The sequence below is a fragment of the Acanthochromis polyacanthus genome, chromosome 6 (assembly GCF_021347895.1).
Source record: "Acanthochromis polyacanthus isolate Apoly-LR-REF ecotype Palm Island chromosome 6, KAUST_Apoly_ChrSc, whole genome shotgun sequence".
Classification (NCBI taxonomy): domain Eukaryota; kingdom Metazoa; phylum Chordata; class Actinopteri; family Pomacentridae; genus Acanthochromis; species Acanthochromis polyacanthus.
Window position 1 is genome coordinate 738,614 of NC_067118.1, and position 25,882 is coordinate 764,495.

A 25,882-nucleotide genomic window follows, 5' to 3' on the forward strand; every position below is an offset into this window, starting at 1 on the left:
TCAACATCAAATCTGTAAATATTAAGACACATTTCAGCTTTATTATCTGCTCTGACTCTCTGTGGCCTCTGACTCAAAATGTTTCTGCCTTAAATATTAAAAAAAAAAAAAAAAGGTGTATAAAAGCAGATTGGCTCATATAAATCTTTTTATTATTATCAGTTTATTTAAAAAGGGACCATGTACAATATTAAACATAAATGTTTCCATTTGATGCATTGCTCCACAGTTAGCTTTAAGCTAATTTCCATCTGCAGATGGAAATCTGTACAATATTTACACAAAAAAGCAAACTGAATGTATACTCAATTGGAAAGAGAAACTGACAGCATGAAACTGAGGAACAGAAACTGAAAAAACATGAAAAAAAAAACCCAAATGATTGCAACTGTAGTGCTGTTGACCACAAACTGGTTTAAATTTACAACCTGTGCAGCTTCATAAAACAGTCAGTTGTTCAGAAAATCTTCCACCTCATGGCAGCCATTAGTCCATCATGCTGCAGAAAAAGTCACATTATCTTCTGTTCCAGCAGTTTGTCCTCATTTAAAGTCCAGCTTCAGTCTGAAGTTGCTCCAACTGTGAGCAGAAGATCAATGGAGTCAGTGAGTCTATAAATTTATTTTCCATCGGTTGTATTCCAGAGGGCTGCACAGCGGCATAGTGGTTAGCACTTTCGCCTTGCAGCAAGAAGATCCCCAGTTTGAATCCCGGGGTGGGCCTGGGATCTTTCTGCATGGAGTTTGCATGTTCTCCCTGTGCATGCGTGGGTTTTCTCCGGGCACTCCGGCTTCCTCCCACAGTCCAAAAATATGCTGAGGTTAATTGATAATTCTAAATTGTCTGTAGGTGTGAATGTGAGTGTGATTGTTTGTCTGTATATGTAGCCCTGTGACAGACTGGTGACCTGTCCAGGGTGTCCTCTGCCTTTACTCGAGTCAGCTGGGATAGACTCCAGCACCCCCTGCGACACTAGTGAGGATAAAGCGGTGTATAGAGAATGGATGGATGGATGTATTCCAGAGAAACTTTGTTTTCTGTAGTCAGACAAAGATCCAGCAGGAAGCAGGAAACTCAGCTCACTGTTGTTTTACTTCAGTAAACTGCAAAGACGATGTGTCAGCATCCAGATGGATTTAAACTGGACTCTGAAGTACTTTTACTCTGCAGGACTCTGAGTCCTACCTGTTGTCCTGCAGATGGTTTTAGTCTGAGGAGAGAAAAACTGTCATTTAAAGCAGAAACTTCATTGACCTCATGAACATTTCAGAGAACAACACACTGCTGTCCTACCTGGTGATATTCTCATAGGAACAGTCTCTGATGGTGATAGTTCTCCATTTTCTAATGAAGGCTGAAAAAACAATAAGGACATGATTCAATTTAACTGACAAACAAAGTGTTGTAAACAGTGAACACACAAGACAGAAACAAACTTACTTGACTGAAAATGACTGGATTTGTGTTTCTTTCTTCTATGAAACAAAACCAAGAAAAACATCTTAATCAGCAGAGTCATGACTTGGCAGAAATATTCTCATCCAGAAAAACCATGTTAACATTTTCATTGTTCTGTCATCCTCACCTGATCTGAAACACGTTTTCTTCTTTCTGAAGCAAAACCAATAAACTACTGCAGCAATTATTAATAAAATAAATAAAACACAGACAATAGCCACAATTGCTGCGACATTTGAACGTTTTTCTCCACATTCAGCATCAGTAGAAGAAGTTCCTGGTTTTATCACTTGAAGGTTTGATTCACATCTGTAAAGACAGAAGGATATTTTTACAGGACCATGTTCAGATCCAACAGATTCTCTGCTGTTGTTAAAAGTCAGGTGTCTCCATGTGTGATTTAAAGCTTCACTTACTGAAAATGTGGCCGACAAGATGTAAATGTTCCATCTGAAAATGTTCCAATGCTGCAGTCAGAGCACACAGTGTCTGTGAAGGGTGTTCCTGCACAAACACAAATCATAGATGTGTAGAAACCACTTCAGAATCACATTATGAAGGACTCAAAGTGTTACATGATGAATGATGAGCAGACAGAACAACAATCCAACAGATTTAATCAGTTAATCATTCTGCTGAGGAGAAGATCAGACTGGAATCAGCAGAAGAAAAATATTAAAGGACAAATCAGCAAACATTCATTAATAAAGTCTAGTTTTAGCTGCAAGAACCACAAAGAATCTTTGGTAAAACTGTGTTTTGTGATTAATTTGAAGACATGGTTGAGGCTGGTTCAAGACAAAAAGAGAAAGAAAAGATCAAATGTGTAGACGATGTAGTTTTACCAGCTGTTGGTCAGATCAGAGGATTATTTTATCTTCCTTCTGTCTAATTCTGGTGCTTCTTTACTCAAATCACAACTAAATGAAACTATAATAAGGTCAGACTCCCTGAATTTATGCTGTTCTCATTTAAAACTTTGCCAGAAATACTAACCTTTTTGGTTGATGTATTGTCCTGGATGACAGATTCTGTGTTTCTGTGCTGCTACACAGTTGTTCCCTCTTGGATCAATACAGTAGAATCCCTCCAGTGGTTCACAAACTGCATCTGATGTTGTTGTACATGATGTCTTTACCTTCAGACCCAAACCTGTCAGGAAAGATCGAAGATGCACAGAGAACTTGAGAAAATGGATCATTTGGATTTGATTTCAAGTAACTTCACATATCAACATGTGAACATTTGATTTTTGGGAGTTTGGTCTATTATTACAGCAACTAACACAGCATCTCATCATTGTTTCATAGAAATACTTAAAGAATCTGGTCCTACAGTCTTTTCATGACTTCTTTCGTTTCTGCACAGAGTTTGTCATTTTGGTCAATCATGTGTAATAAACTCATCAAACTGCGTCTCTGTGATGACTCTGTTACATCAATATTCAGCAGCTGCCTCAGTTATTATAGAGCAATAACAGAGGAACAAGCAGTAACCAGACAAGTTTAAACCAGAACATCTCTAAAAAAAAAAAAATCAACAAACCTTCATCACAGTTGGTGCAGTGGAAACAATTTTTCCGCCCAGTGGGTTTTTCCACAAAGGTTCCTTTGAGGCAGGGCAGACATGATGTCGTTCTGAACTCTGTACAATCAGTTTTAACTCGACTTCCTGGTGAAAACAAAACTAACAAGTTAGTTTAACACAGTCCTGCTTCCTTTTAACTAAACTCTCATACAGTTCATGTTTCCTGCTACTCTGTTATCCCAAATAGATGAAGCTACACTGTAAAAAAAATCTTAATTTTACAGAAAATAACTCTCTTAGAACAGCTATTAAATGACAATAATAATCTCTAACTTAAATGCAGCTCTTGCTGTAAAGGTTAATGCTCATTCTATCAATTTAAAGCTTTTCCTGATCATTTTAAGCTAAATTTTATTCGTTTTATAATTTTCTGTACTTTCATATTTAAACTGTTATTCTGCTTTCAAAATAAACAAACTTTGTTTTTATTATGTTGAATGCATTTATTGATATTCTACATTCAATCTGAATAAACTGAAATAAAGTGTTTTAATTCAACAGCTTACTTTCTGTGTCTTTCAAAATAAGACAGTTTTGAGCCTCTGACACTTATTTAAAGAGGCTTAATGGTAATTTAGGTCAAAACTGTCAAATTAAAAGTTTGACTGCAGATTTTAATTACATTTCTTGAAAATGTTTGATTGTAATATTTGAAGGAAAATACTGTAATAGTGTTTTTTTTTTCAAAATATATAATAAAAATGTCTACAAATGTATTGGTTTTGCGCTTAATTTAAATTAATATATTTTACTGTTTTGTTAACTGTCATTTGACTATTTTAATGTGTGTTTTTTACAATGCAAAGTTCACAAAATAAATATTAATAAAAAATAGTTTACTTTTATTTAATCATTTTTTTATTTGTCAGATGCATGTTGTAGGACAGGACGTCACATGTGATGACCAAAACATCCAGTTGGATCTTACCTGCAGGACACATTGGACAGCATTCATTCCCTATCTGATATTCTGCTGGACGACATGTTAGAGTGTGACCAGTGAAGACTTTCATCACGATGATCTGTGGAGATAAGAAAAGGTTTTTCTGTCAGTGAAGCCTCAGTTAAAAATGAGACATAGAAGAAGACCTGAGGTGAGGTGATGATGTTACAGGAAGTTACCTGTTATCAGACAGAAATGCCAACTTATTACAATCTTTTTCCATTTTTCTTCACTTTAACTGATTTACGCAGCAGAGAGAATTAATTTTAATTTTAGCCAAATTTTCCCTCGACAATACCTCGAGATCAACATATCCGCCTGACTTAAACGACATTTAAAGGATAAATCTAGTATTTTTTAACTTTGGCATCATTTCTCTGCTTTCTCAAGTGTAAAATGATTAAAGAGGAAAAAAATGTTTGGGATTGGTCAAGTATTAAGAAAGAACATTTTTTCCGACAGCCGCCAAACAGCTGCAATGTAATCTCATGGGTTATTATGTTTGTATTATGTTTGAGTCAAAGTTGAAGTGCTTGTTTTTGCCATCGACAGGCTCAGATTGTGATTATAAGAACATTACAGATTTGGTTTCCTTTACAGTCAAATTTGCATCTAATATGTCACAGAAGAAGAGTTGATTCATCCAGAGTCCAGAAAGTGAATCATGATACCCCCTAAAACATGAAAAATATCAACTAATTGTTTGTACCCTTTTAAAATTCGGACAATAAAATGACTTTGCAAAGCTTTCACAGACTACTTCCAGGGTGGGACACTGAAACTGTGGTTAGTTGTGCTACAAACACATAAAAACTCTGCTGTCCATACAGAGACCGTCATGTTTGCAGAGAGAATGACTGTAATGACGTTACAAAGTTGTTCTGGTATCAGTGCACATGAAAGCATGAAAGCATGACAGGATAACAGCAGAAACAATCACTCAGTGAACCAGTAATGTTTGAAAATGTCCCAGACTGGATTGTAACTGTGTGGCTTTTATCTGTTCATTTATTTCCACCCCCATTTACACCCAAGAACATGATCCAATGGAGGACAAGTTAGGAAACACTGGTGTTATCCTTTAAGTCAACACAGACACACAGCGAGGCCAACATAGTGGATTTACTGAGGGGAAATCAAATGATGTTTAGAATACATGTTGTCTTCAGTCAGTTTGGTGGATTCAGCTGTCTGGACCCTGAAAACTCCTCCTTGGTTCAATCACAACAGCTTGACATCATCATTAATCCACCAATGGTGTTGATTAAATAAGTGTTGCTCTTCTAGCAGCACTAATTGGAGCTTTTTTTGAATAGAGAAATTGCTGTTTATTGTCACAATTAGAGACGGAACAACTCAATCAAGTGGATGAACCCAAAGGTCAGAAAATAAATAAATGTTTCTTCTCCATTTTACAAGTTTTAAGTTTAATTGCTCTGTCTGGCACCAGCTCTACTCTGCTATTCAGCAAAGTTGTAATTATAGTTGTGTATAAACCAGCAGCAAATGCACAGTGCAACAAGTCTACCATATAGATACGTTTGTTTAAAAAGGTATAAATTCATGTGTATTAAAAGAAAGATATATATATATATATATATATATAGGACATTGCAGAGTTTGTTCAAGCTGACACTTCACTTCCCCAGTGTGGTTTTTGAGGTGTTGCAACGATACTGAGCCCTCTAGAATATAGAACAAACATAAACTGCCTGAAGTGTTGAAAAAGCATCTGTAGGGAGAAATACAGTCTCTGCAACACATCTGTACTGCTGTCTTCCTGTTAAACCCATAAAGACATGTGATGATGATCTCTAACTACAGCTGAATTATGCAGGTATTGAACATGCAACAACTGCTCACACATAAGTTATACTTCATAGGAGGAGTTACAGAATGAAACTGGATAAATCAATATGTACATTTGTTTGCAATAATACTGTTGAGATTCACGAACTATTTCTAGAATGTTCATAGGAATTTACTATAAAGTATATAGCATGAACCAAAACCACATTCAGACTAGGGATGTGCGCGGCTAGTCTTTTAATCGTTTAACCATCTACTCATTTATTAAACGTTTAGTATTTTACGAGTCGGTTAAACGCTGCATCAAGCATCATGCACCTTGTCCCCGACCGGGCGCCGCCATGCAGCTCTACGCTCGCTCGTCCCGTCTGGGCTACCTGGTTGATCCTGCCAGTAGCATATGCTTGTCTCTTTTTTCAAACCCTGCTATACCCCTCATCATTTGCGGTGTTTTGACCACTCCAGCTACACCCACCACATCCCTTCCTGCCACCCCGAAGCAAATCATCGGCTCCAGTATGTGCTGCTCATGGACTGTCATGGCACACCGACCTGCTGCCGTTACGCACAGACACAGCGGCACTTTCTGTCTCAGTGGACGACTGAACATCTTCATCAGAGGGTGAATATTCCTCTTCAGAATATGAGTAAGCCATTACTTGACAAAGTACTTTGTCAGCATTGACCAGACCTCTCGGTTTGGTGAGTTTTCTCACTCTAAAATGTGCCGTCTTGTGCTCTGATACGCTCCGACGGCGAGCCTCGTCTCCTCGGTTTTCAAACTCTGTAAACTCCAAAACTTTGAATGAAAATGTGGCAGTACAGGCATCAGTGGGTGGTCATGCCTAACTGGCAATGACATAGCCAACCACCCGAGGCGCACCCACTTATAAGAGGGGCGATCCCTACCTGCCATCTCTCTCTCGCTGCTCCTGACAGGTGATGTCATTTCCGGACCGGACGCTTTGCTTCGGACAGGTAACGCGGCTTGTCTGCTCACCTGATGCTTTTGTCTCGCGTAGCAGGGAGCTAATGATTTTGTGTTGTGCTACAGAGTGGCCGACTTGGTGCTCTCCAGGCTCATGTGTGTGTGTCATCTGAATGGCCTGCTGTGGTGAGTGTCTTCCTCTCTGCCTGTTACACGGCTGATAATTACCGTGGCTAATTATAGCCTGATTGTAGGTGGACGCTGGTAGCTGTGCGGTACCCTCTCCCTCTTTCGTGGTGTGTGTGTCATACTGGTTGACCTGCTAACTGGTAGGTAGCTTCCTGCATTCTCTGATTTTTGTATACAAACGCGAACTTATTAATGACAGATTCGTCGGGTCCTCAGATCCCTCTGCTAATGGTGCGAGTGACGTCTGCAAATGGTGCGTGAGTGACGTCAGCATCTGCTGACCAGGTTTGCGGCCAGAACTCGAAACATACATAGCCACCAGCTACGGGGGACCGCTGCTGCTTTGTCTTTGTTTCCTTTTATGCTGCTTTTGCTTTTGTTTTGTCTCTTGGTTGTTGCTTTTGCACCAAGGTTTTAATTGGCATTTAATGTAGGTATTTTAATGTGGCGATTGTGAATAGTGGGGTTAGATCCCTCTCCACATTTGTTTATTTCTTTCGTTTTTGTTCTCATTAGTTACTTTATTCAGTTTCTCTGCCTGTTTGCTTAATCTGTTATCTAATTTCTTTTGGTTTTGATATTTTGTCTGGGCAGAGGTTATTATTTTTGTTAATTGAATTGTGTTAATGTGACCCCACTAATTTCTTTTGTTGTTGTTCCCTTTAGTTGCTGAGGTCCGGTGGTGGTGGAGGTGACCTGGTGGCGGGGTTCCCCCCCCCTTTCTCGTGTGCTGTGCTTCCCTGGGTTCTAGGTCTCCTCACTGAGTGTGTGCTGTGTGTGACTGTCACGTGTGCCTGGGTGCTTATATTTTTGGTTGGGGATTCTCCACCAACCTGTAGCCTACACACCCCGGTAAGCCTCAGCGTTAATTTAGTTTCCCCCGTTCATTTGTCCCTGTGTGAATGGTATTTTAGTGTTTTAACTTGTCTGTTAAATAAAGAATATGTTTTTTTTGAATGGAAACGTGTCTCCTCGCCCCTGAGTAAAACGAACTTGTGTGCCTTAAGGGTGAACTTGATTGAAAACTTACTTCCTGGGGCGAAATTCCCCAGGTGGCGTTGTCGGTAACAATATAGTTAGTGTATGATTTGACCAAGACTGTCATACTACAGCCGCTCCGTAACACCCCCTCGTCTCGCCACAAAAACACGTCCACAACTGATGCTCAGATTGAAGTTCCAGATGTCCGCCATCTCCTGGTGTACAGTACATGAGGCACACGAGGCAGTATATTTGAAGCTATGGCTTGTTATGTTCAGCAATGTTGCTTGTGGCAATATTGCGACTTTGGCGCTTCAAGGGTTAAATTGCAAGTTTTCCGAACCGACTAGTCGCCAATAAAATTAGCGACGAGTCGGTTCAGAAATTAGTCGAAATTCCCATCCCTAATTCAGACCACATTTATTGATCACTTATAGAAACACCAGCAACAAGTCTCACAGTCTGATTCATTCAGTCACATGAGTGTTGTTGAGGTCACATTTGTGTGACAGTTGTCAGTGTGGCTCTGTTAGGGTGGAGTGATGCCAAAGTTCACAATACACTGAACTCATCTGAACCTCAAAGGTCAAACAGGTTAAAGTCAGACGTCCTCCTACTTTACTGCACTGCCAGAGATATTTCTGGACCTCAGTCTAACATCACCTTCACCAAACTGTCTCCTCCCACCTCACATGATGAACACAACAGCAGCTTCAGTTTCTGATTTTATTCATGTATGTGGAAAATCAGAAAGAACAACGTCAGAAAATGAAGCAAGAGTACAGAAACGTTGGAGAGGAGATGAAACCTGATGAATAAATGACTGATTGTCAAATACAAACTTGTTTTACCAAAAACACTGCAGGCGTCAAAAGTGTTCTTCTCCAAATCATTTTGTCAGGCTGAAAGTTGTAGCTTGTCTTGATCTGAAGACACCATGCACTGAGAATTGAGATTTGTTGAGTTGCAGCTGCAGGAAAACCTCTGGAAGCAGAAAGAAACCAGATCAAAACTGTTCTAACCAGCAGTGAAACCTGGTTACTGTGGGGAACAGAATCATTGTTAACCTGCTTAGTACCAGATTTGTGCAGGAAAAGACAGTTTAAAGTGTCAACATGCAGCTGCAGAGCTGTTAAGAAGCAGCTTAATGTTTACTTCTCTTTAGTGAGCAATAACAGATCATTGAATCATGATGAGCTGCTCAAAGTTCACTTTATTTCAACTTCATCTGTTTGTTTCCTTTCAAAATTCCTTTTATAACACTGATAGATGTTCAGATGAGCCTGATTCAGGAATAAATCTGAATGTTTCTGGTCTCAGAGCAGCATGTTAGGGCGGACTTTGACGCGGGGAGGGGGCCAGCTGCCCCATACTTTTCGCTAGCCGAGCTGCTAGCTGAGCTGCTAAGCTGCCTGCCTGGCTAAATACCGGAGCTATGTCGAAAATTCATTTCTCCATCACTCACATGTATGAAATTACATATGGAAACAGATCACTGCGGTCAAGCCAGCCGCCTCTCGTTTCTCCGTAGTCAAGCCAGCCGCTCCTACATTTTCAGTGCGCTCTTACCGTCAGCTTACGGTAAATGCACGACCGCGTAGCAACTATTTCCGGTTTAAAAAATAAAGCGCTGCATTCGCAGATGTATTATACAGCGATGTTTTAAGTAACTGACTCAGCTTAACTGTTAACTATCGAATTGTACGGCTAATATTTACACTAAATAAATAACTTTAAGTATAAGAAGCTGAAAACTTGTTTATCTATCTATCTATCTGTCTGTCTGTCTGTCTTAAAAATTGTGAATTCAAATAAAAAGTGATGTGTGTCATCCCGGTGATCTATTAGTGTGATAATAAAATAAACCTGAGTCGAAAAGTCACATGATCTGGACCGTAATGAGAAGACATGCTGATATTTACATTAAAAAATGTTTAATTTTTTGCTTTAAAATCTTTTAAGCCAAACTATTTCTTCTTCTTTGGCGTATGCTGACCAGGTAAGGTAGGGTTGTGATTCTGCATTAGTTTGGGGTCAATATGTCACATGACCTGAGAGCTATTGAGCAAAAAAGCTAATATGTACTGTAAAAAAAACAGTTAAAATCAATAATGACCTAAAATCAAATATAAATTGACGTATGTTGACCACCTTTAGTAGCACTATCATTCTGCATTAGTTTGGGGTCAATAAGTCACATGACCTGAGAGCTATTGAACAAAAAGGCTAATATTTACTGTAAAAAAAACTTAAAAATTAATAATGCCCTGAAATCAAATATAAATTGACGTATGTTGACCATCCTCAGTAGCACTATCATTCTGCATTAGTTTGGGGTCAGTAAGTCACATGACCTGAGAGCTATTGAGCTAAAAGGCTAATATTTAGATTTTGAAATGAATTAAAAACTTATTAAAAAAATATTAATAGTCTCCAAAAGCAAGCATAAAGTCTGAGTAATAAACCAGGTCTAAATCTATTTAGCCAAAAGATCACATGACCTGGGAGTTATAGAGCTGTAATGCTCATAATTACGGTATAAAATACATGAAAAATTCACAAAACATATTGTGTCCAAATGTTCATTTAATGTTTCTAAGTGTGACAAAGAATCTATGAACTACAAATTCCTATATTTGAGTGCCGTAACGTATCATAACATAATGTAACATAACGTCACGTCAGGTCTTTGCTCTTCCTTTTTCTGCATTTTTTCAAACGACCCATCGCACAACTCTGACTCCAAATGGTGTTCTGGATATTGAGCAGCACGTGTGTAACCTGCTCAGTCGATTGGATACTTATTTCATTGATAATTAAAGGTTAACTTACGTGAGGCAGAAATTATTAATTTTTTACAGTAAGTATTAGCATTTTAGCTCAATAGCTACCAGGTCATGTGACCCAGAGACACCAAATCTATTTGGGATTATAGTATGAAACAGACTGATCAAGACACACCACTTTTTATTCCATTTGGATACCTAATGAATTTATTATTAATTTTTTTACAGTAAATATTAGCATTTTAGCTCAATAACTCTCAGGTCATGTGACTTATTGACCCCAAACTAATGCAGAATGATAGTGCTACTAAAGATGGTCAACATACGCCAATTTATATTTGATTTTAGGTCATTATTGATTTTTAACAGTTTTTTTTTACAGTAAGTATTAGCTTTTTTGCTCAATAGTTCACAGGTCATGTGACTTATTGACCCCAAACTAATGCAGAATGATAGTGCTACTAAAGATGGTCAATATACGCCAATTTATATTTGATTTTAGGTCATTATTGATTTTTAACAGTTTTTTTTACAGTAAATAATAGCTTTTTTGCTCAATAGCTCGCAGGTCATGTGACATATTGACCCCAAACTAATGCAGAATCAGTTCTATCTTACCTGGTCAGCATACGCCAAAGAAGAAGAAATAGTTTGGCTTAAAAGATTTTAAAGCAAAAAATTAAACATTTTTTAATGTAAATATCAGCATGTCTTCTCATTACGGTCCAGATCATTTGACTTTTCGACTCAGATTTATTTTATTATCACACTAATAGATCACCGGGATGACACACATCACTTTTTATTTGAATTCACCATTTTTAAGACAGACAGACAGATAGATAAACAAGTTTTCAGCTTCTTATACTTCAAGTTATTTATTCAGTGTAAATATTAGCCGTACAATTCGATAGTTAACAGTTAAGCTGAGTCAGTTACTTAAAACATCGCTGTATAATACATCTGCGAATGCAGCGCTTTATTTTTTAAACCGGAAATAGTTGCTACGCGGTCGTGCATTTACCGTAAGCTGACGGTAAGAGCGCACTGAAAATGTAGGAGCGGCTGGCTTGACTACGGAGAAACGAGAGGCGGCTGGCTTGACCGCAGTGTGTGGAGGCGAGGCAACGTATCGACGATCAGTCCAGTAGCTACGGAGTTACACTGCTGCTTTAGCTCCCCACTTACAGATTCAACCACTGACTGTCGAGGTGTAGTCAGAAAACAGTGTGATTTCTGTTTAGAGATTACTTTCTTGGTTCTTTCCTACATTAAAATCAACTCCACTCTGCAGGTTACACAGTAAACAGGCAGACGCTGCAGTTTTCTCAGGTTCTTTTCTACAGAAACGCGTTTTGAGCTAATGCTGCTGCCCCGAAGGAAATCAGTTCTCCCCAAAAGTCTGGACACAAAGTAAATAAAACCAGATTCTGCTGCAGTTTTCTGCACAAACTGGAACATTGAGAAGTTCAACCGGTATTCTAACAATATACAGTACATAATATACAATGTACTGATGATAGATACTTTAACAAATAACAGTCAGACATAAATTCAGGACTCTTACCGTCGATGTGATGATTAATCTCTTTCGCAATAGGGCAAGCAGAAAAAATAATTTCAATCTGAAATACACCTAAAAATAAGATCTTGTGCGTGAACACGACAAGCACCTCTTCAGAAGGGAAAAAGCCGGAAAAGAAAGGCTCAGGTGAAAGCTCGTGATGGGACAAATGAACCGAGGCATCGAGGCGTGTCTCGAGTAAAAGTGGGCGTGTCAGATGAAGCTTCGCTTCGAGGCTTGGGTCGCTTCTGAAAAAGTCACGTGACCGATGACAAACGAGGCCTCGGTTTGTGCAGATCACGTGATTGGTTCGTTCAACGTATCGCTGTCCCATAAAAACGTTTCAGATCTCGAGCCCCACTGTGGGTGTTGTTGGCGTTTGTGGAGAGAGGAGTGAGAGCGAGTTGTAGTTAGTATTATTCAGTAAGTATTATTAGTTAGTATTATTCGGTGTGAAATAGCAGTAGCTGGAGGAGTAGGAGAAGTGTAGGAAGAGCAGCAGTTTAGATTATTTCCCAACTGCAGTGCTTTGATGTGAGGCATTATATATATTTTTTCTTTTACATTGGTTTATGGGTGTTGTGTTTGTGTTCTTGGAGTGAAGGAAGAGGCTTGCTGTTGGTAAAGATAACCATTTTTATTTTGCAGCTAGCTCATGCTGTTAGTGTGCCTCACATGCTGAGTTTCTCATTCTACTGCTGCAGCATACAAACACAGTGCTCAGCTAAACAGCAGCGACGCCAAGTGGTCAACACTGATCATGACATCCTCCTTTCTTTGAGATGCATAACATCTGCATTAAACATTTATGCAAAACAGAACATTGTTTTTTTTTCTTTTCTTAAAGCCACCATGCTCAAAAGCAACATCTAACACAAAGTAACATTTGTTTAAACATGTTTTTTTCTTCATTATTAATGTAACGTTATTAAACCTTTATAAGTTCAGTCTGTCAGGTTTCTTTATTTCACGATTTGATCTCCTCAGTTCATGTTTGTCTGGTGACATGTTCTCAACACAGTTCATGTTTGGTGGTGTGGTCACAGGTGGTTCAGAGTGAGCATTGGTGGTTTTGACAGGTGCGGCTTGGGTCTTCAGAAGACTGCGGCGGTTACGCCTGAGCACTTGTCCATCCTCTGTTCTCACTGTAAATGATCTTGGTGCAACCTCCTGTAGCACAGTGCCTTTTGTGTTCCAACCATCTGCATCCTCGATTCGAACTGGGTCATTGTTTGCCAGTGGAGGGAGTGACTTGGCTGAAACATCATAGAAGATCTTTTGTTTCATTTTCTGCTGTAGAAGCTTGTTTTCAAGTTTTGGCTGTTTCTTTTGTTTTGTTGCCTTTGGGTAGCTGGGAAGCGTTGTACGTAGCTTTCTATTCATAAGTAGTTCCGCAGGTGACAATCCGCATTGAAGTGGAGAGGCACGGTAACTGAGAAGTGCCAAGTATGGATCCGAGTTGCTGTCTGCCGCTTTCTTCAGCAGTTGCTTTAGGATGTGGACACCTTTCTCAGCTTGCCCATTGGATTGTGCAAAGTGTGGACTTGACGTGACATGACGAAAGTCATATTGCTCTGCAAACTTTTGCCATTCCCTGCTACTGAAACATGGTCCATTATCACTCACTACAATATGCGGGATGCCATGCCTGGCAAAAATGGATTTGGTGTGAGTGATGACGCTTGCTGATGTTATGTTGGGGAGAAGTGCCATTTCTGGAAAGTTAGACAAGTAATCCATGATTACTAAATAGTCTTTGCCTTTAAGGTGAAACAAGTCCATCCCTACCTTTTGCCAAGGAGATGTGGGCATTTCTGGGATCACCATTGGTTCTTTGCATTGTTTACTTCTGTGTTTTTGGCATGTTTCACATTTACTCACAAGAGTCTCAATGTCTTTGTTTAGTCCAGGCCAATACACTGACTCTCTCGCTCTCCTTTTACATTTTTCAATCCCGAGATGTCCTTCGTGTATCCTGTTCAGTATCTCTGGTCTCAGTGCTTCAGGGATGACTATTCTTCCTTTCTTTAGTAATAGTCCATCAATAAAACTGAGATCTCCTCGAACATGATAGTACAGAGGGCATGAACCTGGGGGCCAACCGTCATCCATGTTTTGAATCACACGTTGCAGCTCAGTGTCATGTGTAGTGGCTTCAGCTATTTGTCTCGACTTTGTGTCAGATACTGGCAAAACACTAGACACCATATTTATGTGACTTTCAATGTCTTCATCTGTAGTACTCAAACAACTGTCAGCAGGCGCTCTGGACAACGTGTCTGCAAGTACAAGATGTTTTCCTGGTGTATAGACTAGTTCAAAATCATATCTTTGCATCTTCATCATTAAACGCTGGATGCGCGGTGACATTTCGTTTAGGTTCTTTTTAATAATCGAGACAAGAGGGCGGTGGTCAGTTTCCACAGTAAAAGACGGCAGTCCATACACGTAACTGTGAAACCGCTCCAAACCATATGCAACACCTAAACACTCCTTTTCAATCTGGGCATACTTGCATTCGGAGTTTGTCATAGCCCTTGACGCATAGGCCACTGGTTTCCAGTGTTGTCCTTCAGCCTGAAGAAGTACTGCTCCAATGCCATCTTTGGACGCATCAGTTGATATTTTCAACTTTTTCTTGTGGTCATAGTAGGCTAATGCTGGTGCTGTGGTAAGGGTTTTCTTCAGTGTTTGCCACTCTTGCTCATGTTTGGGTGCCCATTTAAAATCACAGTCATTGTGTAACAGCTCGCGAATGCATGATGTCTTTGCTGTTAAATTGGGAATAAATTTGCCTATAAAGTTCACCATTCCCATGATGCGCAGGACACCGGTTTTGTCTGTTGGTCTTGGCATATTCAGTATTGCTTTTATTTTGTCTTTGTCTGGTTGTACACCTTGAGCTGTGAGTTTGTCTCCTAAGAAGAGGATCTCCTTCACTGCAAACTCGCATTTTGCTCTATTGAGTTTCAGTCCATACTTTTGAATGCGCTCCATCACCTTATACAGTCTCTGGTTGTGCTCTTGGAGAGTCGAGCCCCACACAATAATGTCATCAATGTAAACTCTGACTCCCTCTAGGCCTTCAATGATCTGTTCCATTGCTCTGTGGAATATTTCTGGTGCGGACTTAATTCCGAATGGCAGTCTCAGATAACAGTACCTCCCGAAAGGTGTATTAAAGGTACAGTACTTTGTGCAGCTCTCATCCAGTCTTAACTGCCAGAAACCTTGTGAAGCATCAAGTTTTGTGAAATAGTTTGCTCCTGCCATTTCACTGATTATTTCCTCACGTGTTGGTATTTGATAGTACTCACGTTTGATGTTCTTGTTTAGATCTTTTGGGTCCATGCATGTTCTCAACTCACCACTCTTTTTCTTTGTGACCACCATGGAGTTGACCCAATCCGTAGGCTCCAGGACCTTTCTGATCACACCCAGGTTGGTCATTCTGTCCAGTTCTCGTTTGAGGGCTTCACGTAGTGGAGCTGGAACCCTGCGTGGTGCGTGCACAACTGGCTGTGCTCCTTCTTTTAGCTGGATTTTATATGTAAAGGGCAAAGTACCAAAACCTTTAAACACATCAGAAAAGTTTTGTACGATAGCATTAGTGTCACATTTTGAATCTGTTTCAATACAGTACACTCTTTTCACTAGCCCTAGCTCTTCACAGCTTTTATCACCCAACAGTGAATCACATTTGTCATTCACAACAGAGAAGTTTACATTGTGCACTTTACCTTTAACATTGACATTTAGTTTGCAGATACCAAAACACTCAATGGGCTTCCCATTATAATCTTTCAACCCTGATCTCTTCTTGTAAATCTGTGGTTTTACCTGCATTTCTCTTATGTCAGACATGCTAATAAGGTTTGCTTTTGCACCCGTGTCCAGTCTCATAGTGACAATAGTCCCGTTAATCAGCAGAGGAGTGATCCATTTGTCTTTATCTGTAATACTGTGGACTTTTACTCCTTCGTTTTCACAGTTAACGAGTCCAACAAAGAAAGTGTCACTTAAATCTGTCTCATCCACGACATTTACATGTTTGCCTTTCTTTCCTTCTTTCTTTTTAGTGAAGCATTGTTTGGCATAATGATTCTTTCCGTGGCAGGTTGAGCATACTTTACCAAACGCTGGACATTGCTTTGGCTTATGTTGCGATCCACAGCGCTTGCAGAAAAACATGGTGTCCTCGGTCTGCTGTGCTGGCCGGGTTTGTGTGCGATGTCTCTCGCTCTGAAACGACACTGCACCTATCGCTGCTCCTTCACTCATGGGCGACGTGGCACTAGAAATCTCGCTGAATGTTTTCATGTGCTTCTGGGACAGTTCACTCGCTTGGCATATTTTGATAGCCATATCCAGTGTCAAATCTGACTCACGTAGAAGTCTCTCTCTTAACTTTTTGTCTTCCACGCCAAAAACAATCTGGTCTCGGACCATCGAGTCTTTCAGAGTCCCAAAGTTGCACGACTGCGCCTTCAAACGCAAGGCAGTCAGAAAGCTCTCAAACGGCTCATTTTTCAACTGCATACGAGATCTAAACATGTATCTTTCATACGTCTCGTTTTTCTTTGGAGTACAGTGAGCATCAAATTTAGCAAGCACAACTTCCAACTTGTCTTTATCATCAGCCGTAGCGAACACAAACGTGTTGTACACTTCAATGGCCTGTGGCCCGGCTAGCGTTAGCAAAAGCGCTACCTTCCTCGTGTCCGGCTTTGTCTCCAGTCCCATGGCCGTAACATACAGGGCGAACTGTTGTTTGAATGCACGCCAATTTTCATCTATGTTGCCCGACAGCTTCAGACTTTCTGGCGGCTTCAAATCCATGTTGGCTTCTTCCTCGGTGGCGTCCGTGGTCGCTCAACTTACTTAGTTTACTCCTGGTACCATGTTGTGTTTGTGTTCTTGGAGTGAAGGAAGAGGCTTGCTGTTGGTAAAGATAACCATTTTTTATTTTGCAGCTAGCTCATGCTGTTAGTGTGCCTCACATGCTGAGTTTCTCATTCTACTGCTGCAGCATACAAACACAGTGCTCAGCTAAACAGCAGCGACGCCAAGTGGTCAACACTGATCATGACAATGGGTTGTGTAAAATTATGGGTGTTTGTGTGTGTCAGTTTTACCATTTGTAAATGTCACTCCTGTATTTGGTGTCTGCACCTTCTGTCACCTTCTTCAGTTACATGGGAACTAGACACTACTTTGACGTGTATGTAAAGAAGTCACTGGGAGCCACAGTTCTACAGCAGGGCCTACAAAGCATGTGTTAGTTTCTGTGTTACCTATTCTGAAAGACAACATGTGTAAGTGAAATATGTACAAAAGTTTTATTATTAATAAAATGAGCTGTAAACTATACACTGATGTTGGGTAATGATTAATTCATGTGATGGTGCATATATAAATATATTTATATTTATATTGTGGTGACAGTGATTTTACAAGAAAACACTGTAAGAACATTCAAATTCCTGCCAGTTCCATGTTTGTTGGTTGTATCACAAATACTCTCTCACAGATGGAGCAAGGAAGAAAGAGGAAGCCCTCACCCGTGTGGGAGTATTTTGAGTTGACTACTCTTAATAAGGTTTTTATTTGGGAAAACTCATAATATATTGGATACCTGCCATATATTGAACTATCAGTCCTAATATGTATGATTTTATTAAAGGTGAGGTGTTCCAAGGAGCTGGAGAAATATTGTCCAAAAAAAGAAACCACCTAAATCCCAGCTCTGTGGAATAATTCTCATATTTTTGAATAATATCAAATAAAATGCTGTCCCTACTTTAGTTTTGCAATGATACCACAAGCACAGTCACAAAACAAAAAGAAGCACAAGTACATTTTATTTATGTCGCCCTTATTACAATTAAAAGTATTTAAACACTTTACAGAGATCCAGAACCTGACCTCAATCAAGCAGTAAAACTACAGATCTCAAATCTTTCCCCATTTGTTTCCACTTTCCTCTCTATCTCTGCTGTCAGGAAAAACAGACACTATATTAAGTATATTATATGTTTATTGGCATTATCATTTAAACACAATTCAAAGCTTCACATAGCAAAGCCAGCGTGTCATTATAGGCACTCTGCCTGTTTTACTTTTATTTGTCCACTTGATGGCGCAGTAGAGCAAATGAAGCACCATGAAGCTTCGAACCATGAGTGAACCAACTGGATGGAAAGCCTCAGTGCTTCGTGAAGCTTCATCTCGCCATCACTAGTGAAAGCTGCTGAACTTACCTGCGCAGCCCCTCCCATGTATCCTACAGCCTATCAGGACGAGTTCTTTCTTTCTTTCGTTCTTTTTATTGGCGGTCGGCAACCAACTTTTAGGTGCATTTACCGCCACCTACTGGACTGGAGTGTGAGTCAAGAGATGGTCAGAAAAAACAAAACAAAACAAAAACAAAAACTATATCCTATTTCCTAACCCCGTTACCGTCAAATAATTCATTAGAACACCTAATCCTTTCTGTAATGCACTCCCTAAAAGACTACCTAAAGTTAACTCCTGTTTTTCTCTCTGCAACATTTGCCTCACCCTCTTTCGCTCCTCCTTATACTTACTGCACTCCAGTAATACATGCTGAACTGTTTATAACCGTGAACACTCTGAGCACAGGCCTGTCGGATGCTTCCCTATTTTATGTAACGTTTGGTTAAGCCCTGCATGCCCTATCCTGAGTCGTGTTATGATAATTTCTTCTCTTCTATTCCTGCCCCGTGTTTCACTCTTTTTGATTTGTGGTTGTATGTTATATAAATGTCTCCCTGTGATTGTGATGGCCCAGTTTTCCTGCCATATTTTGTACATATGTTTCTTAATGATAGATTTTACTTCATCCTTACTTAGTGGTATTTCAATATTTACTGCAATGGATTTTATTGATTGTTTGGCCAAAATATCTGTTTCATTTCCTTCTATTCCTTCATGTGCCGGAACCCAAAGAAAAGAAACATCCACTTTATTGTTATGTAGTCTATATAGTTGGTGAAATATTTCCAGTAAAAGATCTTGCCTGCATGATTTTCCTGACTGAATACTTTGAAGCGCTGAGATGCTGTCTGTTGCTACGATTACATTCTGTTGACTGTTGTCCTCCACCCACTATAAAGCTAATATTATCCCCATCATTTCTACTGTGTATATTGACAAATGACCTAACAACCTCTTTTTAATGGCTTTTTCATATTGTGGAATAAAAACTGCTGCTCCTATGCGTCCTGTTTCTGGATCTTTTGAGCCGTCTGTAAAAAAGAACACTTTTCCCAAATACTTTTGATTAATATACTTTTGTACTATCGCCCACACTGGTGTTTTTTTGCGGTTGTTTTTGACAGATACCAATAACTGAGTATCAACTGTTATATTGATGAAGTTCCAAGGGGGCATGATTGATATAGGAACCGTTTTACTGATGTTTAACCCTGTTAATCCTAATTTTTGTGCTCGTTCTTTGATTTTCCACCCAAAACTTTTACTTTTCCTACGTTCCCAACTCTCCTGCAACACTGCTTTAGTTGGATGTATTGAACTCTGCCCCTCCAAATTAACCCAATATGTCAGCATGATCTTATTTCTCCTTATTTCCAGAGGCATTTCACCCACCTCTACTTGCAATGGTGAGATTGGGGATGTCTTAAATGCTCCAGCGCAGATACGAATGGCTTCATTTTGTACTATGTCAAGTTTCTCTAAATTTGTTTCAGATGCAGACATATATGCTAAACATCCATAATCAAATGTTGATCTCATGAGTGTTCTGTAAATATTTAAAAGTGATCTTGTATTAGCTCTCCAGTCTTGGCCTGAAAGACATCTCAACAAGTTATTGACCTTTTTACATTTATTTCTTATTTTCTCAATATGCTGTCCCCATGTGAGTTTTTCATCAAATATTAATCCCAAAAATTTAACTTCCTTTACTTGTTCTAGTGCCTGACCATATAACTTCAATGATATTTCTTTATGTCGTTTTGCAAAACATATTACTTGAGATTTGGACACTGAAAGTTTAAAACCCCATTTAACAGTCCATTCCTCTACCTTTCCTATTGCTTTTAGTATTTTCTTTTCTACATACTTAAAATTTCTTCCCCTTACCCAAAGGGCTCCATCATCTGCATGTAAAGACTTCCCTACTGTATTTTCTACTTCATCAAAAATATCATTTATCATAATATTAAACAATATTGGACTGCACACACTTCCTTGTGGAGTTCCATTTTCAATATTATTTATACTGGAGGGCTCAACACCTACCCTTACCTGTATTTGTCTCTCTGCCAAGAATGCTGACACCCAATTAAACATTTTACCTCCTACTCCCATCTTATCTAGCTTAATGCGCAGCCCCTCTTTCCACAACATAGCATATGCCTTTTCCACATCAAAAAAGACAGCTATCACAATTTCTTTGTTTGCTTGTGCTTTCCTAATTTCAGATTTCAGACAAAGCACAGAATCCGCTGTGTTCCTTCCTTTTCTAAACCCACTTTGGTTTGCAGATATAAAGTTTCTGCTTTCTACATAGTATGTTAGCCTCTGCGTAACCTTTTTTTTCCATTGTTTTACCAAGCTGAGATGTTAAAGCTATGGGTTTGTAACTTGCTGGGTCTGATGGATCCTTACCAGCTTTAAGTAGTGGTACTATAACTGACTGTTTCCATGTAAAAGGTATATTTCCTGAGTCCCATATTACATTAAATAACTTAAGTATTGTTAGAAGTGAACTATCTGTCATATGTGCCAGCATTTTATAACATATTCCATCTTTTCCTGGTGCTGTTTGTTTTCTTTTTAGTTCTAACAAGGAAAATGGTACATCCAAATTATATCCTGTGATATTATGCCTTTCTGTCACTCCTGGATATTGTAAGAGGGTGTTATTTCTACATTGCCTTGCTATTGCTGATATGTTATCAGAACTATGGACCTTCACAAAAGTATTTACCAAAAGTTCTGCCTTTTCTATGTTGCTGATTGCAATATTGTTTGCACTACATAAGACTGGTATCCCAAACTTGCTCTTGACTCCATTCATTTTCCGTACTGTTCTCCAAACCACTGACAACAGTGTTTCTCTTCCTATTTTATTACAGTATCCCCTCCAATATGAACGTTTTGCTATTTTAATTGTTTTTCGAACCATTGCTACAGCTCTTTTATACTGAATAAGGGATTCTAAATTATGTTGCATTTTCAGTTTTTTAAAAGCTTTGTTCCTTCTCTTGATAGCCATTTCACAATTGCTATCCGGCTGTACATTTTACTTTTTACTCTTTCCTGAACTTTTTGGTATTGTTTTCTCGGCTGCTTGAATGATATGTTCAACTATTTTTTGATTTACCTCATGTATATCTACTCTTCTTTCTTTAAAAATATCCTCACATTTGATCTCACTCTTAGCTGCAAATGCTTCCCAGTCAGCTTTTTCTAGTTTCCACCTTGGAATCCTCTGCTCTTTTCAGGTGTACATCTATTCCAACTCTGGTTTCTATTGGGTAATGATCACTACCGAGTGGAGAACTGTTCAGCACTTTCCAAATACTTATACCTGAAATACCATTAGACACCAATGTTAGATCAATTGCACTTTCAGTATTATTCAAAATGTTATATCTTGTACCTTTACCATCATTAATAGAAACTAAATCATTGTCCTCAATAAATTCTTCGACTGCCAACCCATTAACATCTGTATTTTTGCTTCCCCAAAGTGTATTATGAGCATTAAAGTCCCCACACCATACAATGTTGTCTTGCATCTGCCCAGCTATGTTATTTAATGAAGCCAATGTTAATTTATTGCACGGGTTGTAGTAGTTAACTATTGTTACATTATCATTTCCAGTCCAGGTTTTAATAGTTAGTTTCTTGTTCCTTACCAATGCTGATACTATAGCTTATTCCATTTTGTATAAACGTAGCAACTCCTCCTCCTTGACCCATTTCTCTGTCTTTCCTTATTGTAGTATATCCAGGTATAATAAAGTTCAGTTGAGGTTTTAACCATGTTTCCTGTATACATATTACATGAGGTTTATTATGTAATTGATTAACATATTGCTTGAATTCCTGTCCATTAGCTATAAGGCTTCTAGCATTATACTGCAGAATAATTATGAACATGTAGAACCACCAACCCATGTCTGCAAGTTAGGAGGATAGCCATTAAGCATTTCTTCCACACCCTCCCAGTGCAACCCTTTCATCCCAAGATATTTCTCTGCTGATTTTACTATGATTTTTATTTTTTCTGTTTTCCTTTCAGTTTGTGCTGAGCAATTTATTACATCAACCATAAAAAGAATAAACTCCCTTTTCCTCATGATCAATGTGTCTTCTTTAATTTTCTGACATCCTTTACATGACTCCACTTGCTTGTTTTCTGTACTTACTTTTGTTTCTTTGACTGATACCTTTCTGGCTGCTTCGGCATATGTTACCCCTTGAGAAATTTTGACCCACTGTACCTCTGTTGCTCTTTTGCTGGCTTCACACCCCCGATAAGCTGAACTATGTTCACCTCCACAGTTACAGCATTTAAGTTTCGCTCCTGCTTCACATTTGCCATATTCGTGTTCTCCTGCACATCTTCCACATCTTTGCTTTCCTTTACAGACTGCTGCTACATGGCCATATTTCTGACATTTAAAGCATCTCAGTGGAGGCGGAACATAGGGCCTGACTACATAGCTGATGTATCCTATGAGTACTCTCTCTGGCAACACTGTTTCATCCATTTTAATCATTACAGACAGACTGTTACATTTTTCTCCATACCTGGTTGTTTGCAGACGTTTTGCTTCAATAACTTTGGCTCCTGTTACATTATCTATGACTTGTTGTTCCGTCACATTTCTCGGGACTCCTTTAATAACCCCTCGCACAAACTTTTTATCCTCAATTATTGAGCATTGTACTGTCTTTCCGTCTATCTTACTTATTCTGATTGCCTTGCCTTGTTGTGCACTATCCCTACAAATTACTAATAGAGATCCATTACGCAATATTTTGACACTTTTAATTTCACCCAGCATCCTGTTTAAAATCTTTGTTAACTGGATTGGATTCCACTCACCAAACGAAGCACCATCTTGGGTAAGTTTAATGATCACTTTGTACAAATCTTTCTGTCTTTCCACTGTCACAACTCTTTGATCACTTTCATTGTCCTCTGACATGGAGGCGTCTCTGCATTTTAATTGCTTTTTGCGTTTACGTCTGTTATGACACGATTCTACTGTGTTCCAGGACTTGTCTTTCCCACCACCAGATTCAATTCCTATCTCACTTCCTGATCCTTCACTACATTCTGCCATCTCTTGCCCATTCTCAGATCAGTCATGCCAACTGCCACCACCGCCTTCATCAGCCTTTCTCCTCGCCAGTAACGTACGTGCCGCCACAGACGCCATCCTCCCTGACTCCCACCACCGTCATCAGGACGAGTTCCATCTCAGGTGATGTTATAAGTTATTACGTTGTTACACAGTCCTGCGCATGCTGAGCTTAAGTGGAGCTTTACCCACAAATAATCATTCTTCATATATATTTGAGAACATTTTAGACATAAATGGCCCTTAATAAAAGCACTAAAACGAACAAGAAACTGCTAAAATTGTTGAGGTTTGACAATTTCTAATGAAATGATGTTCAACCAACAAACTACATTAAGTTAGTAATGAACTTTTCCTCTAAGATCAAATGCATTTTCTGTTTCCTGTCTTAATTACCTGACATTGTCCAGGTTTGTTCAAATGAAGGAGGAAACTTGAAATCCTGAAGTCAAAGTGAAGAGAAATGAAGTTTTGGGGCCAGTTTCATTAAGTTACTACAACTTGAATTAAGTTTGAAATCACAACAGCTTGAATTTACATTGTAAAGAACACTAAGAAAATTTTTTAAATTGATATTATGGACATACACTTGTATTTAAAAAGTACAAGTTTAATTACAGATAAATTTGTACAGAAGCTAAGATAGCAGGAGGAAATACCGTGTAAATAAAGAAGTATATTTTCTGAGAAAAATATTTTTGCGTTGTTAATTTCTAGATAATGACACATGATAATCACAGACTTTTCTTTGCAAAAAAAAACAACAAAAAAAACAATTTTAAAATTCAGAATTATTTTTCAGAAAACTATATTTCTTTTGTCACAATGATGTATGCCATGTTTTTCTATATCATGGAAACATCTATGATCTTCTTTTGTCCATATGAGGTTTATATTAGTACTGATTGTTTTCATGTAGTTGTTGTCTTTTCTCCAGCACATAGAGACTAAATACAAATAATTGTCTTTAATGCTGCTAAGTACAGTGACGCAGGTTTTATGGTTTGACAATCGTGTTACGCAGCTCAAATTTGAGTTAAAAGCCCAAACAAGCATGACAGTTTAAAACTTTAAGGAAGCTCTATACATGTCTAATACAAATGTGTGTCATCATCAAATAAATAAATCAAATGTGACTGAATTAAGAAGTCAGAACTGTTCTATGAACCACAGTAGAACACTGTGATAGTGAACACTCAGTGAGTACAGATCTCATTCCATAATAAAGAATTCTTTTTATTATATTTACACTCAGAACAATAAAAGTTAAGATAAAACAAACCTCATTGAAGGGTTAACAAAAGTATATGTTACAGCAGCTGGATAAAGATGACGCATGAAAGAAGTGAAAGAAGAAAACAAAAGTGCAATAAGGCTAAAAATAAAGACATAATTGAGACAATGTACAAGGCACGATGAATTTACATTTGATAGGTACACGAGGAAATGAATTATGTACCTCTCTATTATTGCAGTCAAAAACATTACTGAGATAAAAGACCAGTGTTACAAGATGTAATTACACAAAGCATTTCAGTTTAAATTACAATATTAAGTTGATGCAACATTATCATATCAACTCAGTGCATCAAAATAATGTTCGCAACTTATTTATCTAGATCCTACAATTAGATTTTTTTTCTTTATCTTGCAGCCACATATTTATTTAAATGGCGGGAACAAATTGTTTGAATGGTTAGAGTGTAGATTTATCAACACACTAATGTTGAAAACTGTGTCAGTATCAGAGTTAATAATTTACAAACTGATATGGTTTAGTAAAGGTTAATAATGATCTGATTAATTGAGGTTCAGTTCAAAATGTTTTGGTTATCAGGGAGAAAACTGTTAAAAAATAGTCCAGGGGAAGAGATACTGCAGAGAATCTGAGGAGAGAAAGTTCACCTACGGGCAAAACATTTCTGCTTTTTGTATTAAACATTAAAGTTATGTCAATGTGTGTAAATAATCTAACTAGAGCAACTAATGTGACAAAAAAATTCATTGCTGCTTTAATTGCCACATTTTGGTAGTCACTTAAATAATTAGGTCTTTAACCCTGAAGCGACCAAGCTATTTTAGCGACTAAAATGACCGACTGGGGTCATTTATGATCCCACTATATTTTACACAGGAATATGTCTACTTTAGTGCCTCTTTTTGTGCATTCTTACCTATTCCACTCCACTGCATTTTAAGATGGATATTTTAAAATAACCTTCTTTTATTATTCATGGATTTTAATCATTTTTGACTCAGAGCTAAAGTAAAACC

At 38.5% G+C, this 25,882-nt stretch overlaps 2 protein-coding genes across 3 annotated transcripts in view; one reads left to right on the forward strand and one right to left on the reverse strand.

Moving 5' to 3' along the window:
* The window catches only part of LOC127534433 (tumor necrosis factor receptor superfamily member 14-like), a 219,590-nt gene that overhangs the window by 35,732 nt on the left and 157,976 nt on the right, over nt 1–25,882 (forward strand). The gene's annotated exons all lie outside the window — the stretch shown is intronic.
* Nucleotides 145–12,822, reverse strand: LOC110945560 (tumor necrosis factor receptor superfamily member 14-like). 2 transcript variants are annotated; one of them, XM_051949639.1, is made up of 10 exons: nt 12,249–12,822; nt 8,747–8,879; nt 3,974–4,067; nt 3,004–3,129; nt 2,455–2,610; nt 1,875–1,962; nt 1,586–1,767; nt 1,441–1,475; nt 1,294–1,354; nt 145–1,210 (listed from the first exon to the last, which is right to left on the reverse strand). In XM_051949639.1, the coding sequence occupies exons 2-10, from the start codon at nt 8,786–8,788 to the stop codon at nt 1,206–1,208; spliced, it is 789 nt and encodes a 262-aa protein (XP_051805599.1). In that variant the 5' UTR covers nt 8,789–8,879; nt 12,249–12,822; the 3' UTR covers nt 145–1,205. The 2 variants fall into 2 exon arrangements, with proteins under 2 accessions (XP_051805599.1, XP_051805600.1); XM_051949640.1 differs by lacking the exon at nt 12,249–12,822 and adding an exon at nt 9,361–9,490.

What these genes read in the sequence shown, in the direction of transcription:
- LOC110945560 (XM_051949639.1), bottom strand. Translation starts at nt 8,788, where the DNA reads ATGATTTGGAGAAGAACACTTTTGACGCCTGCAGTGTTTTTG. An exon ending in CTGTCCAATGTGTCCTGCAG is followed by an intron (nt 3,130 to 3,973) that starts GTAAGATCCAAC and finishes TGTTTTCACCAG; the next exon opens with GAAGTCGAGTTAAAACTGAT. An exon ending in GAAAACGTGTTTCAGATCAG is followed by an intron (nt 1,476 to 1,585) that starts GTGAGGATGACA and finishes TTTGTTTCATAG; the next exon opens with AAGAAAGAAACACAAATCCA.